This window comes from Pimephales promelas, chromosome 3 (assembly GCF_988280905.1).
Source record: "Pimephales promelas chromosome 3, fPimPro1.hap1.1, whole genome shotgun sequence".
NCBI classification, from domain to species: Eukaryota; Metazoa; Chordata; class Actinopteri; order Cypriniformes; family Leuciscidae; genus Pimephales; species Pimephales promelas.
In genome coordinates this window covers 19577587-19596870 of record NC_142771.1, presented here as the reverse complement: position 1 = coordinate 19596870, position 19284 = coordinate 19577587, and the positions used below count along the sequence as shown (strand labels likewise).

At 35.5% G+C, this 19284-nt stretch overlaps 2 protein-coding genes and 1 long non-coding RNA gene across 5 annotated transcripts; 1 reads left to right on the top strand and 2 right to left on the bottom strand.

The window, feature by feature from the left end:
- Window positions 1-41: 41 nt before the first annotated feature.
- On the bottom strand, window positions 42-9887 carry lat (linker for activation of T cells). Of its 2 annotated transcripts, none has more exons than XM_039687739.2 (14): window positions 9431-9887; window positions 8517-8576; window positions 6089-6193; window positions 3698-3737; window positions 3497-3525; window positions 3344-3398; window positions 3208-3266; window positions 2938-3006; window positions 2740-2770; window positions 2560-2609; window positions 2401-2454; window positions 812-868; window positions 465-549; window positions 42-380 (listed from the first exon to the last, which is right to left on the bottom strand). In XM_039687739.2, the coding sequence occupies exons 3-13, from the start codon at window positions 6189-6191 to the stop codon at window positions 470-472; spliced, it is 627 nt and encodes a 208-aa protein (XP_039543673.2). In that variant the 5' UTR covers window positions 6192-6193; window positions 8517-8576; window positions 9431-9887; the 3' UTR covers window positions 42-380; window positions 465-469. The 2 variants fall into 2 exon arrangements, with proteins under 2 accessions (XP_039543673.2, XP_088984560.1); XM_089128434.1 differs by lacking the exon at window positions 8517-8576 and having other exon boundaries at window positions 9431-9524; window positions 9709-9885.
- On the top strand, window positions 6145-14067 carry LOC148982004 (uncharacterized). The gene is made up of 3 exons (XR_016155100.1): window positions 6145-6285; window positions 11322-11371; window positions 13811-14067. It is a non-coding gene; the product is annotated as an uncharacterized LOC148982004 (long non-coding RNA).
- spns1 (SPNS lysolipid transporter 1, lysophospholipid) lies at window positions 10746-19077 on the bottom strand. 2 transcript variants are annotated; one of them, XM_039687724.2, is made up of 13 exons: window positions 18835-19077; window positions 17361-17570; window positions 16363-16428; window positions 16130-16266; window positions 15806-15957; window positions 15403-15469; window positions 15090-15232; window positions 14468-14620; window positions 14063-14252; window positions 13849-13914; window positions 13314-13412; window positions 13061-13229; window positions 10746-11688 (listed from the first exon to the last, which is right to left on the bottom strand). In XM_039687724.2, exons 2-13 carry the CDS (start codon window positions 17563-17565, stop codon window positions 11618-11620), a joined length of 1518 nt encoding a protein of 505 aa, XP_039543658.2. In that variant the 5' UTR covers window positions 17566-17570; window positions 18835-19077; the 3' UTR covers window positions 10746-11617. The 2 variants fall into 2 exon arrangements, with proteins under 2 accessions (XP_039543658.2, XP_039543659.2); XM_039687725.2 differs by having other exon boundaries at window positions 17361-17567.
- Between the last annotated feature and the right edge of the window lie 207 nt (window positions 19078-19284).

Here is a 19284-nt window from a genome sequence, read left to right as displayed (position 1 = left end):
TACATTAAATTTCTGTCCATATTATAGCAACAGACACGATGTAAATTAGTGATTAACTTTATTTCCACATTTACAAACCAATAACTAAATGTTATAAACATTTGACTGTATAAAAGCTGTATATTACAAAGAGATTCTCTGCACTCATTTTTGGCGGCAAAAGCCTGGATGCGTTGCGTAGTAAACAGCAAATATGTAAAAAAAAGATATTCTCAGGTATCGTCAGCAAGATAGAGGGAGGAAGTGGAGTTTTCTGTGAGGTGGCAGTGGTTCAATGCTTTCTTGGTGGTGCTCCACTTCAAAATTCAAAGCATGGGTATATCTGGAGACACGGGATGATTTTCAGGCCTCTAACCACCTCACTTGATAAAAGGTAAATCCTGGAGAAAAAGTTTTATTGGTTTATTGAAAAATTCAAAAATGTCAGACAGGGAAGGACAGTAAATTTGAGAGCTGTGTTGTACCTGGATCATAATAAGTTAGGCTCTGTGTTGACATAATCAGAGCTGCCCCGATCATCATCACTGCTCACACTTCCACGGGACAGACCTGTTGGAGGGAAGGATTATGAAAATGAAAAATAATATTTATTAGGGTTGAGCATTTATATATATATAAAAGTTAGACAAATGAATCAGTATTGCTATTCATGTAACTGTATAACTCAGTTCACGTGAACTTCAAGTATAGTGCTAAAGCTTATGAATTGATGTCACTTAATCATCAACATTTTGTTTGTCCACTGATTATCCATGTAAAAAGAAAAACTTTGAAAGTTTGTAGAAGTTTTTTTTTTTTTTAAATCACTTACGAGAGGTTTGGTTATGGGGCTCTGAAGAATTCCGTAAATTTTCATAATCGTGACAGTCTGTAAAAACACCACAGCATTCACACAATGTAAAAAAGTTGCTGGCTTAAATTTTTAAGTACAATCAACTTTGATGTTTAAGTCACTTTAACTTAAATGTGACATATTATGCCCCTTTTCACAAGATGTAATATAAATCTAATGTGTCAGAAATTTCAGCTCAAAATACCCCCCAGATCATTTATTGTAGCTTGTCAAATTTGCCCCTTTTGGGGTGTGAGCAAAAACGCTTCGTTTTTGAGTGTGTCCCTTTAAATGCAAATGTGCTGCTACTCCCCGCCACAGTTCAGAAGATGGCAGATTTTCGGATAAAACACACGAATTCTCTCTCATCCAAAATCCCAGAAATAACCAGCTTTGTTCAGCCTTACAGGGAGACTCTGGAAGAGGTTGTGACTTGTAGACACACCAGGACGTTTCTGAACGGTTAGTAGACCATTTATATTTGTACGATAGTTGTTGGTGTTACATTAGGGCTTTCGCACCTGAGGAACCTTTTCATAGTTGGTGGAAGTTCCCGGTTTTGGCGCATTTGCACCACAGGAACTAGGAACGAAACTAACGTTAACTCCAGAAACCAACTCTACCAAAATAGAAAACAGTGATAGATGCACATCTTAACCTTATGCTGAAGAGAAAATCCAACTTGACTTTGAGGGGACATTGACAAGCCAAACATGTATTTCTGCTCAGCTAGCGACCTTAAAATGTATTTCTGCTCAGCTCAACTAGCGACCTCAACCACACACGGCTTATAAACTAGTCATTTTTCATTCCTGTCTATTTTCTATGTATAAAAGTTCTATTTATTAACATAGACGGGATTGTTAAACAGAGCATAAACCAAGTTAATGAAGATGGATAATGGGAGCGCTGTGTGCTCAGGCGTTCTCTCTCTGCGTCGTCAAAACAACAAGCGCGGCTTACGTCACTTCAGAGTTCCTACTGGCGCTGTGAATGCAACCAGGAAAACCAAACGTTGCTATGGAACCACTAGTATCGGGGAAACAGCCTGGTGGATGGTTCCTAGAACTGTTCCTTGAACTATCCGGTGCGAAAGCCCCTATAGATTCATCTGTTTCTGGGGGATTTCCGTTAAAAATAAACTCTAGTCTAAATAGTGTTATAGCCTACTCATCTGTACAGCCAACGACAGAACAGTTTGCATGCTTTACTCAAACTTTTGCCATTGCAGAACTGGTTACACTGTCGCTTGCGAAAGCCAAATGGCAATTAAGGGGTGGTAATATTATAAAAGAATCCCCTTCCCATGTCAGAAGGGGAGTGAAATCCGATCAGCTTATTTTCTTACATATGCAGAGAAAGGTTTACCAAAACAAAGTTACAAGGTTGTCACTTTTCACGTTTTGTGGGTTGGGGAGATGCACCAGGGACCCGGTTATAGCACAAGATTTTCATTATATGTCACATTTAAATTAAATTGACTTTTTGAAAATGAGTTGAATCTTAAATAATTATATAACTATATGTATTGCAGCTGTGCAATTATTTTCAGCATGTAGTAACCCTACCTGAGTTAGAGTCATCCTCAGAGCCACTTATCTCTTCATTGATATAAGTTTTCTCTACAAAATTAGATAAATTGTCAAATAGAATCTTCTGATGATTTTATTTATATTTAAACAAAACGTAAATAAATTCCTATCCTTGTGTAATCTCAGATCTTTTACCTGAACTGTGGGATGAAGCCTGTGTGCCTGGGGATTCTGGAAGCACAATACTGGAAGGACAAACATATGTATTTTCCTTCAGTTTCATACACATATTTTTTTTTTTTTTCAGATTTAGCCTAACTAATAGTTTGGAACAACTTGTGAAGATTTGGGATCAGGAATGAGTGCTATTCTTACATGTAGTTCCTGTTCAGTTCATCTTCACTGTCTAGAGAAGAATCACATATTCTGGATTATTATCCAGTCAAACTCTAATGTACACACATTTGTTTACTCACAAAGATATTCCATGTCACCAATAACTCAGTTACATGTATAAGGCACAATTACAATACACTACACTACTACTCAAAAATGTGTAATTCGATTTCCTACCATGGTCTTCGACTTGATTGTTGCTTCCCTCCTCCCCGCTTTGATTCACATAACTGGCTTGACTTCCAGCTACAGAGACAAAAAATGGAAATGCATGCCTTAATAATATGACTTCTCATCATTTACTTGCATAGCACCTTTTAGTCAATGGCAAACATTGTAAAGAGTAAAGAAAATACTATATGGTGCTGTTATTATTTTATTTTTACATTGCACAGGAGCTGTTCGATTATCATATTGTCTCAAAGGCCATGACTGTATCTTACTCACTTTCTGAGGGAGGACAGGAGGGCAGCTTTGTGACAGTAATAGATGGGGAACTAAGTGAACTGAGGGAAGAGTGATTATTAACACACTGGAGCACAACACAGTCTGTGAGTATATCTTTGTTTGTGTGTAAACTCACTTGGCTAGTGGGTAAGGTATACTGCCAATCCTGTGAGTGTCTTGATGGGGCACATCTGAATAATAATGGAGGATAAAAGCATGTATTTGTATGCAGATTATACAATAATTTATGGGTTTTGTTGTGTATTAGAAGAAAGGACAAATTATTTACATGTCGACTGGGGATGCCGAATCACAAATCTGTTCGAAGAGAGACAATGTTGAGCAAACATACATATACAGCTTCAAACACATTAAAACAAAAACATTATGTAGATGTATATGATAATTAGGACTGATATAATAGTGTAGCAGACAAGATCCTTTATATGTCAAAATTTGTAAAACAGCTAAGCAAGATTTTATTTCTTACGGTGCTGGACTGGAGTCACTGGACCTCTGAGGGATGGATGCTGTAAAGTGAATAAAATATATCACATAAACAAACTAAACAATGGCATGATACTTTTACAATGGATTTTAATTATTATGCATTCACCTTAAAAGTTAAATAGTTTTTTTTTACAAAGTTGGGCTAACAGAATTAGATAATGATTTTAATGCACGACGTGGAGGCATTAAGTACCGGCCGTGAACCGGATGGTCCGCGAAGTGCATGAAAATAGTTTTATGCACAACTATCTGTGAATTATACCGCTTATACCATGGCCATTTGTCAGCATTGACAACTTAAAGCTGTTATTGATGTTTGCAGAACAATATTTGACCGGGAGGGTAAAATTGACAGTTATTTTCCTCGGTTACGGCTTGTTAGATCTAGCAATCTGCCCACTTTGAATCAGACACAGAGATAAAGTATAGTGAGTAAGAATACATTTATTTGAATGAGTAAATTGTAGCATTTATTTGAATTAATAATCAAAAGAGCGAGGGATGAAAGATGAGTACCCGTATCTGTTCAGCGTCTCTCTCTTTTAAACAGAGCTGTGAGTTTAACTAATTAAGAATAGCGATGTAAATTTATTGTAGCGATTCAGTTTTATGTTATATTCTATATTATTAATAAATTAATAATAAATTTGTGGGGCAGCGTTGATAAATTTCTGTGCTCCTGTGTGCTAGTGACGTGTGTGCGCGCGCTTCAATTACATTTTTTGGCTTTTAATATTAAAGGGTTATTTCACCCAAAAATGAAAATTCTGTGTGTATTTACTCACCCTCATGTTGTTCCAACCCCGTAAGACATTATTGATTAAATCTGAGAGCTGATATTTTTGATTAAATCTGAGAGCTGGATCACTCCTCCATACTAGTCTGTAGGCTTCTTGAGGGATTGAAACTTGCCGGCCTCGAAAAGTTATTAAAGACATCGTTAAAATACTAACCAAATGTAGCAAATGGCTACAGTGGCTCAATCTTAACTTTATCAAGTGACGAGAATACTTTTTGTGCGCAAAAACAAACATAAATAACAACTTTATTTCAACTATTCACTTTCTTCTCTATTCAGCTAAACTAGTGTAATTGCGTAGAGATACGTCACATGTAGGGTCACTATTGGCCACTATTGGTCATGTGTTGATGCGTGAGACGTACAACAACAGATCATGCGCTGTTAAACTAGTAACCTGACTTGAGTGCGAGAGAGAAGGAAGTGAATATTTAAAATAAAGTTGTTATTTTTGTTTTGTTTTTGCGCACAAAAAGTGTTCTCGTCGCTTGATAAAGTTGAGCCACTGCAGTCACTTGGACTATTTACAATGTCTTTAATAACTTTTCGAGGCCGGCAAATTTCAATTCCTCAAGAAGCCTATGGACAAGTATGGAGGAGTGATCCAGCTCTCAGATTTCATGAAAAATATCTTAATTTGTGTTCTGCAGATGAACTAATGTCTTATGGGGTTGGAACAACATGAGGGTGAGTAAATACTGACAGAAATTTCATTTTTGGGTGAACTATCCCTTTAATATTTTAGCCTTACTGTTATCTAGTGTGCTCCAAAACAATGACAAAATTCGCATTTAGAAGATATACACATTCAAAACTTAGTCTCTCACTTCTGCAAATATGGATCAATGATTCTGATGACATCACTCTGATGACAACACTCAGCTTCTCATCAGATTTTCTGTCCAATCAAATGCTCTCTAGGATCTAAAGCGTCTAGCCCTTATACGTTAGAAACAGATGCTGAAGCTGCTGCTAAAATCAGTCATTTGTTCACACATTTACTATTTTCTACATGGTAGACTATATAGCACATAGTGCGTTATATATGGGATAGGGAACGATTCAGACAGTGTAAATGCTTTTCATTGGGGCAAATAAAGTCTGGTTTCAAATTAGTCATGCAAACTCCCGCAGTGCGCAAACAGTCTGCTCCGGTCCAGAGATACAGTAGAAGATCACGTGTCGGCGCAGACCACAAAACATAATGGACCCATTTGAATTCTGCACAGAATGCTGTATTTTAAAGCGATGAAGGAGGAATGGTTACAGATTCGGAGGGAACTGCAGCTTTACCGAACTCAACGGATCTGAGCTGTACAGTTTAATTGTGCACCTTTCAGCCAATCAGAATCAAGTATTCAGACAGCCCATTGTTTAAAATACTAGCAGGTGTAGAAAGCAGAGTCTAACTAACGAATCTATCTTGGGTCATTTGAGAGTTGTGCGAAGTCAGGTTGTACAGTTTGTTTAATTGAAATATATCACAAATAGGCCTACATCCTTTTTAGCATGAAGCTTTGACGATACATTTTTTTATTATTAGCATTATTAAAGAGAGTTAGGAGGACTTACTCGGTTGTTTATACCGCAAGCAGTATGTACAAAGACTGGTTGCAAGTATGATTGACAGGAAGAGAGCCCCGCCTACTACAGACAGCAGTGAAGTGGAGTCCATAACTGAGAAGACAATGTGAGAACATCGATTATGGTAGTATTAGGCCTAGGTCATAACGGAGAGCAACAACCCTCTTCTGAATCTGTGGTTTCAGGTTAGTGTGACTAACACAGAGAAATGTTTGCTCATTTTGCACAAATAAAGCAGCAGCAAATGAAAATTAGGTGAACTCATTTCATTCGGTTTGTATGAAACTGACCTATTTTAATTATACAAATGAAATAACAGTGAGATGATTTGTTTAGATGCTCTTTCATGTAGCGACACAAATTTTTAAAACAGCTGAAGATCCAGATCTATCATGAGCTTTTTTAAAACGTTTCTCATAATTTATTTATTTTTTTTTTTTTATCACTTAATATATTCTTCTTAAATTTGAAGAACTACATTTTTTAATTTCCGTCATGCACATTTACATCCCTTAACTAGCTTGCATCTCTCCGGGTGTGTACACAAACTAAATAATTCTAATTTTTAAGATTTAAGCAAATGTAATTAATAATGCATCAATCCATCAGATTGAAGTGAATCCTTATGTATTTGGAGTAGCCTAACTGACACAATCCTTAATCAATTAAAATACATAAGGATTATTCAATTCAATCTGATGGATTTTTACAATTAATTAAATCTCATAAATCTTAAAAAAGGCTTTATTGTTTATTTAAAATATGCATCTTTGTCTTTCAGAACTTCTAACAGTGTTGTTGTTTTGACTAATCATTTGCTTGGACACTGGACAAATCCTATTCTTAATCAGTATCACCTTGTTTTCCAGTAAAAACATCTCAACTCCAATAAAACCAAAAAGTAGGAGTATAGTTTTTCGAGAAAACATATCTTGAAAATAAGAATGTTTCTTCAACTAGAACAGTTTCAGCCCAAATCCCAATTTTTAAACAAAATATGTACAAGTCAGTTTCTGTTTTAGCTCTGTGATCATTTAGTAAAACAAAAATTAGTCTAATTTGACTTTAGACAATGTCAAATATAGCATAAACAATAATTATATATATATATATATATATATATATATATATATAAATAAATATATATAAAAACTCACCTGTAATGTCTATTGCATCTCAAATAAAGGATTGATAGTGTTTTGTGGAAATTACATTTGAAACATTTTTGGAATAAAATGAACTCCGCGCCAAACTCCCTGCTAAAGATTATTTTATAGCTATAGCATTTTGTGCATCATAAGTTCACAAAGATAATTATTTTCACATTTTGACTCATTATTAAAATATTTGAATAAGTGATATTTATCTTTCTCTTTATTCATCACGTCTGATTTCACTCTTCACTGATACCGTTGCCTTCATGATTAACAAATAATGCAACTTTTAATAGAAAATAAACTCTTTTTTTAGATTATTATAATTTCAAATATGTAATTCTCACGTTTTTGCTATATATTTTTTCATGTTTTAGGTTTCGACAAGGGTAAAAAAAAATCTAAAAGAACATACACACACAAAAAAGAAACTTGATATGCATAAATATAAATTATGAAAGTACGATAAAATTTTCAAGACCATTTTAATGTGACCACATAAAAATAAATAAAGTTAAAACCTAAAGTTAGTACTCAATATGTTAGTTTTACAAACTCATGTAAAGGATTTTATTTTAGATATTTGGCCTGAACAGCACTTAATATAAACTTGCTAATATATATAGACACATACACATATGCATACACACACACACACACATATATATATATATATATTCACTGCCGTTCAAAAGTTTGGGATCAGTAAGATTTTTTAATGTTTTTGAAAGAAGTCTCTTATGCTCACCAAGGCTGCATTTTATTTGGGAAAAAATTTTACAATTCAAATGACAATTCAAAATAATTTATGCAAAGCTGAATTTTCAGCATAATTACTCCAGACTTCAGTGTTACATAATCCTTCAAAAATCAATCTAATATAATGATTTGCTGATAAAAAACATTCATTTTTTTTATTATTATAGATCTTAAACAGTTGTGTAAATTGTTTTTTCAGTATTCTTTGAACGCCAGTCTATATATATATATATATATGTGTGTGTGTGTGTGTGTGTCTGCGTGTATCAGCTAATTTAACACCATTACGTATAACTCTCAGATAGAAAACTAATTCCTGATTACCTCACCATAAATCACTGTGTTCATTTTAGTGGAAACAGGCTCTTCTTCTCTGTAACATTTCTAAAAATCTCTGAGAAGTCAGCTCTTTTCAGATGATACGTTTAACTGATTTTAATCAGTCAAATTCTCAATCTGCGAAATTACACTCGGCATCACCTTTCTTGCAAGTTTATACACACCTTTATATATGCAAGTGTGTGGCTGTCTGTGGTTGCATTCAGTGCCAGGAAACGGATTTCCTGTATTTTGCAGTTAGACGAAGAAAAAACGACATATTATGAGAGGTTTGAGCCTCTCTTAATCCTAGAGCTGTCAAGTTATAGAGAACTACAACCCAGAAGCCCAAAAAGCAGATGGCCTACACTTCTTATTTTAAGTACATTTAAATTTGGCATGTTCTTTGCACCCAATACTTTATTATGGTCATTTTGACAAATCAAACCACAAACTCATAATGAACAAATCCAACATAACAGGACTACTAATTTATAAGCATAAAATTATAAAAGTATCCGTAACTCCAATGCATGCATTGAGAAAAGGCGTAAGAGAAAAAAAAACTAAGAGCAAAAATGCAATTGGCTTGACAACGGAAATTGAGTTTAATAACGAGGTTTCATTTGCGGTTGAAGACCCTTCGATCATTATCAAACTACAGCCATATAACAAGCCAGCTAATACTGTATCAGTCAGTTTGTGACTGAGCTAGTAAATTAAACTTCGAAATAATGTGATGAACTAAAAAAAAACCTGTTTATTTTCTTTATATGAAGTCCACACCCAAAATTAAGAAAAGTCACCATTTAAATTCATTTTTTAAGCTCTTCACGTTAGTGCTCAATAACATGTTACTTGCACAGAAGAAAACCAAAAGTTTGACCGTAAAGTTTGGACTGCAAAGTTCCTCATCTCCAATGATCATATCGGATCTCTAGAGTTTGTGGCGTTTCAGTTTGTAGAAATCGAAATGTAAATGAGTATTACTTTGCTCAAACTCAAGCTCTCTGTATCGTATCACTGAAAACGTTGAGAGTATTCCACATATTATTGTGTCACAGTTTTACTTGGTGAATAGAAAAAGTAAAAAGCTTACCTATCAGAAGCAGCAAAGTCAAGTCAAATCAAGACACCACACTTTCTGCTCAGCAGAAACCTGCAACCAAACTGGAGACCAGTTCACACGCACGCTGTAGATGGTAAAAATCACACCTAACTCACAGCTCACTATGAAGGTGCCACCATTTTTTATTCTTCCTCCCACACAAATCACTATTTGTCCCTCCGTTTACTAAATGACCCCCCAGCCCAAACTTGAACAATCCCGGGTAGTCAGTCTATTAATACTCTCATATCTGCTGAGAGGTTCCTTACGTTTTATCAATTCATACGAGCCGTTGAGGTGCGTCCTGATCTATAGGGCCTTTGCTGCAAAGAACTTAACTTTTAGGTTTCTCTCCTCGCTGCACTTGCTCTCTGCCTCCTCATAGGCTCATTGAAAGCGCTGTTCCATCACTTGCACCAGTCAGCATCTTTTCTCCCCCCTTTTCATCTCTTTAACTGGCTGCTCTCTCTCTCTCATATATCTGAAGGTTCGCTTTCTTGCTCTTCTGTTGTCATGCAGATTTGATTGCTTGTTTTAGTTTTTCTTAATTTTTATCATTTGTCAGATGTTAGAGAACATAACCCAGACCACTAAGGCCTGATTTTCTGTAAAACCTGTTTTCAAACATTGTAGATTATCAAAAGATCTTTCATTAGGATGAGAATTTGAGCACATTAGAACAAAATCAGACTTTTTTTTCAATGTCAAATAATAATATTAACTGGTCGTTTTGAAAGACAATAGTAATGCTTTATAATGTCACAATAAAGTTAAACAAGTTTTTTCCTTGACTTCACGTCAAATAACACTTCAAACATAAAACTGTCTGTGTAGAGCTGAAAGAGATAACTCCGTGCCTCATTTATGGCGGCCAGTGAGTCATAATTTCTCAGTCTTGCCTCCCACTCTTGTGGCATTTTCTTGTAGCCTACACAAACACAATTGACAGGAATGACATATAGGTAAAAGTATATTCTCACAAGCACAACAACAACCAGCAAATGCTCCACTTCACGGAGAATGCATGTTTCGATTCAGGCTCTTCAGTTTTCATAAGTCATTCACGAGACTAATTTTCACAGCAAATTTACCAAACAGGCTTGCATCTCTATATCCCACCTACAAACAGGAAACCACAGCAACTGAAAAACCTTATGATCGTCATCGTTGCCACTGCAGAGAGAAAGAACGCAAATATGCAAGAGACAGAGAGATAAAGAAGTTTTAAAAAAGTTGGACTTGCCATTATTAAGATGGCAAAGAGAGTAACAGATTTAAAGATTCAAAAAAATCAAAAAGACACAAATAAGATTACATTGCTAATTTAATATTTAGAAAAGTTTCAAAACAAGATTAGCAAGCAAGTTTGTAAATGATGTTAAAAGTATCCCCTGGGAAACAATCACAGCAGAGGGAATGCACTAAAAACTGCCTTTGTTTAAAAAAAGAAAAGAATAATTACAGTAAAAAATGGCACATTAAAACATGCCATGAACCAGGCCATTGCAACAAAAATATATGTAACAACATTATTTAAAAAAATATCAAACTAATTAGTATCTGAATCATGCCATGGTAACATTAGTGTTTGTTTTCTTCATCTGTCCTAAAAAGACTCAGACAGCTCAAATGTAGTATTGAAGAAAACATTTAAACAAGAAGAAAGTGGAAAGTCAGATCACAGACATCTGCTAGTTTTGATGAAAACAGTTTGAGAGTGAGCGATTTGAAAAAAAAAATCAATTCAGGTCCCCTCCAATAAAAAAGGTCAAAAATGTACTTTAAACTCGAAACGTAAACCGTAGCTAGATGAGTTAATTAAAAGTGAAGAACATAACCTCTTCGTTCCATGTCTCATGTGTCCCTCTGTCTCCTCCCGCAGGACTTCTCCGGGTGAAAAGCAGAATGGTTGATGGCACACATGACTTCCAGGTACGATGTTCCTGATTTTTTGTTAGTTCTTAATGTACCCAAAATCAATGTTGGCGTTAAAGACAATAACAAAAAATATGTGCATAATAAATTACTATAAAACTCCATATTGTGGAGATTGTCCAATCAGTGATTACATGTCTGACACTGCTCCAGGATTGGCTACTGACGGCACTGGCTCTGTCTGCCAAAGCCAATCAGAATGTTGTTCCCCATGATAAAAAGCATCCAAATTCTTGCATCATCTCAAATTAAAACACTTGACACTGACACTTTAGTGGACCTGCCTCTCTTTGGAACAACAATTGGTGCGTCATCTGGAAAACAAAGAGACATCAGTATATTAGATTTCTAAAGTGCCTGCAATGACACTGAAAAATCAGCATGGGAATAAGTATTATAATAACAAATAAAGGATAAATGGGCTTTAAAGTAAACCACCAATCAGTATTTTGTCCAATAAAGGAGGAAAGAATGATATTTAAAGCTTGATGGCTGTGGACTGCATTTGTGCTGTCAGTTATAGTTAACTAAAACCATAAAAATTAAAAAAAAAAAAAGTGAAATAAAATAAACATCAGTTGGCAATTTCCATTTTTATTTAGTATAACTACTCATTTATCTATACATTTTCACTTAGTATAATACTAGAATAACTTAAACTAAACAATAATACAATCTAGACTTAAAGTCTAATACAAATACAAAAACTCAAAATAAATGAAACTTAAAATTAAAATGGAAAATATGAATATAATAATTAATTCAAAATAGTAATAAAAGTAATAGTATCTCAGTTACATTAAAATAACACTGATGTCTGATAACAATAAAACTAAATGTTAAATAAAACGATACTTTTTTTTTTCCCCGGAGGAACTTTGTGTACAGAGTTAAGTCAGGAGTCATCCACAACCTCAAATAATAGGACTAGGATAAAGTAACTGATTGGAGAACATGAAAGTTGAAAGAAAATATTCAGTGGTTCAAAATTGCTAAAATAACTTTTACTGTGCATACAAATGCAAATCTGAAAAAAAAGTATACAAAGGTGCTTTAGTGAGCTTATGCTAATCTTAACATTATATCTTGACAAAGGCTACTTGTGCCGAAACATTGGTAATAAATGTGCAGTTATTTTTTCTTTGCATCAAGTTTTACCCTTTAACACCTCATAAGGTGTGCGTTTACTACTTTGCTGTTCTTTTGACAACCCTAACCCTACTTGCCACTACATTGTGTTTAAGGTCACATAATTCGCTATAAAACGGATCCAGGTGAGAGTGAGACAGACAAACAAACATATTATGTATCATATTATACAAGGTTTAAAATATTTAAAAAGAAATAGCTGCAAATAAAAATTATGATTCAGTTTCAGTTGATATTACTCTTGCACCGTGCTGCACTCATTTAATTCATAGAGTTTACACTCATTCATGAATATATACAAGTTTAAAATGTTTAAATAGACATATCAAATAAAAGACCTTCATTCACTTCACAGACTCATTATTGTGTAGTGAATTTTGGAAGCATTATATATGTATGTATACATACATATACATATATATGTGTATATATATATATATATATAAAATTGCAAATTCATTGAAAATAATGATGGCCTATAATAATGGCCTGTAATATAAGAGAAGACTGTGATGTCATTAGTGATATATCACTCACCAGAGGGGACGTAGTTCTCAGCCAGTTCTCTGTCTTTCTCAATGAAGAGGGCCGTAGCAAGAAAGAAAGCTCCGCCCCCCACAGCCACGAAGGAGCACAGCAGGAGTGATATCTGAAGTGAACGAAACTCCCACATGTATGAGTCCGACTCCTTTATCGAGTCTGACACCTTAATAGGGGAAAAAACAGAACACATGCAACCTCAAATGTCTTTCTAACAGAACTTTTCTGTGCATTTGTGAGATTGACGTACCACTCCTATGAGGTAAGGGCTAATAGCATCCCCAAGTAAGTGCGAGAGCACAATCTGAAACGCTTCTGCGGTGGAGCGGCGTGTAGGGATCACAACATACTGAAAGAAAGAGAGAGAAACAAGGACATCAATAAAGAGTCCTCATGTTATTCCACACATATTTCCAAGAAAATAATAGTCATTAATGGGGCAATAAAAGTTGACTTCTTGATTTTGTTGTTGTTGTATTTTTAGCATTTTAATCATATTTTTATTTATTCATTTTTTAATATAATGAAATCATTTTAAGTCCTCCTGTGGTTCCACTACTTGAATATAGTGTGCCAGTGATATTAACTACATTTATGGTGCCGTTTTCATCATTTTTATTTTTAAAAGTCATTGAATGGCAGTAACTGATTAACATTTCCTCAAACAAATCTAATTTTGGATTAAAAAACAACAACAACTAGGGTGAGTGAATAATGAAATAAAACCATCTTTTCATTATTTTTCAGAATTGGTAGTGGATTAAATGGGAGGAAGGGAAACTCACCAGTAGGATATCTGCAACAATGGCCCAATTCATTGACAGGAATGTCTCACCCAGGAAGATAAAGACCTGATGAGAAAATAAAATATTGGTAAAACCATTATTATGGTCAACATAAAACTGCCCTAGAACAGCCGCACTGATGTCAATAAAAAAACATTTCCTGGAATAGAAAAAAAGAGCTTTCAGATAAAGCCAGGTCAGATGAGTGACTTACGTAAGTGGCTGAAGTGCTAGCCTGGGCAAACATGATGGACAGATAGAGAAAGGGAGCAGAGAGGAGGAGTCCTGCAGCACAGACTAGTGGATCAGCTCGAGGGGTTCTCGTCCTCAGCATCTTGCTGGCTTGCACTCCACTCGCTACGCCCAGGATGCCCGACAAAACTGTGATGCCGCCAAATATCAGACTGCAGAGCAGAAGAGATTAGAAGAACATTGCCAGTGCATGTTCTTAGAAGAAGTACATTTACAATACGGCATGTGCAAACGCAGTACTCTAAATGGTAATGTCATAACAGTATCATAATACTGCAAAGACATTAAAAATCAAAACAAAAGTTGGCGCAAATATCATGGAGTGTATCTATAGAGAGAGAGATTTGTGTGTATGAGGGTCTGGTACCTGTCCGAGTTGTCACAGGGGATTTTTAAACACGGCTGCTTCTCTCCTATGAAGACGCCTGCTCTGAATAAAAAGGCAGGGGCCCACAGGGCCAGTGATCCTGTCACAAAGGCCACAGCAGTGAAGCCAAACGTGGACAGAATAAAACTTGGACTGAGACAATAACAAAAAAAAAAAGGGGAAATGGGAAAAAGCATTTAGTTCAGCAAAGAAACAAGCAGTCACTGTGTAACTGAAATTATATATATATTATATATATATATAAATGTTTCAGCGTTTTTTTGTACGCACAATGAAAGTCAATGGGGTCCAATGTTGTTTTGGACCCCACTGACTTTCAGGCTATTGCCGAAAAAATGGAAACCTCTGTCACCGAGAGCATTACTTAAGCTTTATGATAAAAATTACCCAGAAATCTGATAAAAATTGCTTGTGATTGCTAACGATTATATATCTCAGCTGCAGTGTTATCAGCAGTAATAACTTAATAGCTGAGGAAAAAACCCTCAGTCAGGTCAAGCAGCATTATCAGATATTGAAAATTTCCCTGCGTGACATCTAAGGCAAAGGCCATGACTTATAAATGATGCTTTAGAGGCAACATGAGCTCTCAGTGACTCACTTCCTGCAGAGTGCTTTCATGTCCACGACCCAGCTGGTTCTGTGCAGCGTGTGCTCCGGGCGAGCTTCGATGGCACCGCGCTTCGGTTCCTGAATCATAAACAACAAGAGAATCACGGCCAACAGTCCCAGACCAGGGGTCACCTAAGAAAGTGAAACAAACAGAAAAAGGATATGAGAGTAAGCGGGAGAAAATTACAAAGAATTGCCATCATATTTTATCTCCAAGTGTGATTTTGTGGTGAAAGCAGTGAGTATTATGCAGTCCACCCACAGACAGATAAACAGTGAAAGGTTTGGTGCGTCAGACGTACCCGAAGAGCCCAGTGCCAATCCCCAGCTATTTCATCCACTTTTGAGCCCACAATATAACCCAGACCACTGAGGAAAGAAAAGCCAGCAGAACTGAATGAGAATTGGGATGAAGTCTGGTCCACACTGCAGCTTATGCTGGCAGAGAAATGCCCAGTAATTATTCGAACAACATTTAACAAATCCAGTGACTCATTTGCCCTTAGAAGTGCTCAACTGTAGCAGCCTGGAAACTTACAAATGCAACTTAATTTCCTGGTGTGAAATAAAACCGATAATGCAACAGTGTGTGACAGAGTGTGAGAATGTAACCATGCTGACAAAGTGTGAATAACCTAAATACCAGTTTTTCGACTGGCAGTTCTCGATCTGTGTGTGTGTGTGTGTGTGTGTGTGTGGTCCCACCTGCCCACTGGGATTGCAAAGTAGAACAAGGACAGCATGTTGGTCCTCTTCTCTTTGACAAACAGATCAGCGATGATGGTGGGAGCAATGGTGGAGTAACTGGCCTCTCCAACACCCACTAGCCCTCGAGTCAACAACAATGCCCAGAAATGCTGAAAGAGGATTTATCCTATTAGTTTGCTCAACAAATCACATTTTAAATCATGAATACACTTCAGAATGTGAGACACCGAATCACAGACTGAAAGCTATTGCTTTGTCTTGGAGTAAAATGGTATTCAAATATAAGAGTGAGGTTTAACCCCTGTTTTGTGTAGGACTTACTTCTTTGCCAATGAAGGAGCTGGCAAGTGTCACTAGACACCAGAAAAAAATGCCAACACTCATGATCAACTTCCTGTTGTACCGGTCACCCAGGTATCCAAACACGGGAGCCAAGAACATGTAGCTGCAGATGAAGACTTGAGGGCAATAAAGAATCGAACAAAGTGAATGAAAAAATTTATGATTAAATAAATAATAATAAAACAAATTTTACATGGTATAAATCTGCTCACCTGTCTGAAGTAGCCCTGATTTTCCATCACTAATGGCAAAGAAACGCTCAATGTCTGGAAGTACACCTGAAAGAGAGGAAGGTTATTGTTATCACAGCTTTAATACTGACCAATTCATATGCTGTTGCACATTAAATGTTTTTAAATCTTGAAATCAAACATTAGGCAAATCGAACATTAGGCAGCCAACAAGAAATCTCTTTTTGCTTTACTTTTGCTATTTTATTACTATTACATAACCTCAAAAGAGCAGTGTTTTTATGGTTAACTAAAACTATTCAAATCATTTTCATTTATGGAAATAAAGCTAAAACAAAATAATAATGTGAATATAGTGATGAATAAAGGGAGAAAAGTTGGACAAAAAAAACTACAATATTAGCATTGAAATACATGTGTGCACGATTATTTTGATAAATAATATATGAACGAAAATGTTAAGGTTTAGTTAACAAAGTAATTAAAAATATTCTGCATATCAATAAATATTAACTAATAAATAAATATTAGATGATCAACTTAAACTTAAAATGAAAATTAGAAATGGTGCCAAGGCAAATAACTCTAAGCATTAAAATGACTAAAACTGAAATAAAAATAAATTAAATCTAAACACAAATATATATATATATATATATATATATATATATATATATATAAATGCCACAATTACATAACAAAAATGACTACAACTTAAAATATAAAAATAAATCTAATTCTAAATTGGCATTAATACTATAACAGTTTATAAAAAACAAATACTAAAATAACACTGCATAGAAACAACACATAAAAACTGAATATGAATTTTCAGAATTAGTGATATGATTTACAAGTGATTCAAAAATAACAATCCCATGAACATAAAGCACACTAGCATGCTGTTTATGGGTCGTAGTGATTTGTGTCTTTGTCTTGTGCATTTGATCTGGATGAAAAGGAGGCCAGCATTGTCTGGCAGCAGCACTGATGAGCTGAGATCTAATAGCACTGGTTACCTGCCACAGTGAATCTGTCCATATAGTTCAGCAGGTTGATGTAGCAGAGTACAATCACAGTCAATGTAGCTCTCTTCTCAGACACTCCACTGGCAGGCTCCTCCTCCTCGGGCTGAGGTGAACCCACCCCATTGTCAGCCGGCACCTCCTCCTCATTATAATCTGAGAAGAAGGGTGTGGTGTCCGCAACATCTGTCCGTGACATCACTGCTGCAGAAGAAATACATGTATAAAGATGACAAAAAGTGAAAGTGCCAGTACAAATCAAAGTCTTAGCAATAATACTGCATAAATATAAATACAAACACTTCCTTAGAACATGGATGGTTTGATCTACCACAATCACACCCGAAGGGGAAGTAAAACCATTGACATTAGCCTACAGTGTTTAACGGCTCAAGAGCAAAGTCTACTACTGATTAAACACAACGATTATTGATCACATTCTAATCTCAACCTCAACATGGGACTGATGAAAATGCTTACAATTTGGTACAAAGCTTCTTTTATTTTGTTTGTTTGAAAATTTGTATTACCTTATTGTATTACAAAATCCCATTATGATTTATTTCAGGGTTTAAATTACATTTTAAACCAAGATTTTAAACATGGACTTTTGATCCCCACTGTTACTTAGTTTTGTGTGAGATAATCCATTTAAAATATAGACAAGCAAGACAAGGATGAATATTGAAAGAGCTCTTTGTTTAAAGCCCAGAAGACTTTTTTCTAGAATAGATTCCACTGTGACAGAAGTCATGATTTATATCTATAATTTAGTTTGTCAGGAGTGTAGTTTAGATGTATTAGGAAGACACATGGAGAGGGAAGTAACGTTAGGCACAAGCTCGTGATGCGAATTAATCTCACCACAATGTCATGTGAGTGAATACATTGATGAGTAGAAAAAAAAAAATGTAGCAAGAAAACTGTGTGGGCATAGATTGGCATTAGTGCACGATTTTGATAAGTAATTTATGAACGTAAATGTTTAGGGTTGTTTAAAATGGTAAATAGATTAAAATCACCACCAAAAGCTTCATAATTTATGTGGGATAACATGTCAAAAGAGTCTTTATTTACTTTCAGCAGATTGTCAGCTGAATCAAAGTAAAACTGAACCGGTTTTTGCTGACTGATGATATCTGATGCCTGGTGTTGACCAATAGCACCTACTAGTCTATGTACAGACATGATGATGATGATTAAGCAACATATTCCAATGACAGCAGCAAAAACACACACATAGCGCGGTATTTCATGTAGTTACTTTAGAAAAGGCACAGAAAACGTTTTTTTTTTTCTTTTAAAAAACACAACATTGGAAAAGAAAAACATTCAATTACAAAAATAAGGAACAACCTTTCATTTAGCATTGTTGACAGATCCTAACGTTAAACAAAAGAGCGATATAAACTGTCTCTCATCTGATCTATCCGAGACTGTTTACTGGTCGGTTTACAGTGTTGTTTACCTGGAAAATGCAAAGCGACGTCAGAGGTGTCTTCAAAGTTGTTTTTCTGGACGCTGCCGTGCTCCCTCTGGCTTGTAGTAATGTTTCAGGATATTTACCTTACCTCCTGTGTGAACATGTTTGAACTGCAGTGGAGAGTCTCGAAGCGAACTGCGTGCAGCTGACCGACTTATAGTTTAGTTTCTGATCTCCAAGCTCAGTGCGACGCCATGTTGGGATGACGCAGTACTTCCGCTTCACACAGTCATGTGAGCGCTCCCCCCTTCCCGACAGCTGCTGTCAAAACGTAATTTTCACCCTCTCACTACACTATTTTGAAAAGATTAAAAATAAATACGATTTAAAACCGTAAGTGATAACGATATTCTGATTTTTGCATGTAACTAGCACTTTAATTCATTTTATGTATTTGTAATTCTATCTGCGACTGTAAATGGCACGGTAAATCTA

Coding starts and splice junctions, on each gene's coding strand:
- lat (XM_039687739.2), bottom strand. CDS start 6,191: ATGGACTCCACTTCACTGCTGTCTGTAGTAGGCGGGGCTCTCTTCCTG. Junction 2,771..2,937: donor CAATCAAGTCGAAGACCATG/GTAGGAAATCGA, acceptor ATTCTTCTCTAG/ACAGTGAAGATGAACTGAAC. Junction 2,610..2,739: donor GAACTGAACAGGAACTACAT/GTAAGAATAGCA, acceptor TTGTCCTTCCAG/TATTGTGCTTCCAGAATCCC.
- spns1 (XM_039687724.2), bottom strand. CDS start 17,565: ATGTCACGGACAGATGTTGCGGACACCACACCCTTCTTCTCAGATTAT. Junction 15,958..16,129: donor GCTCCTTCATTGGCAAAGAA/GTAAGTCCTACA, acceptor ATCCTCTTTCAG/CATTTCTGGGCATTGTTGTT. Junction 14,621..15,089: donor ATGAAAGCACTCTGCAGGAA/GTGAGTCACTGA, acceptor TTATTGTCTCAG/TCCAAGTTTTATTCTGTCCA.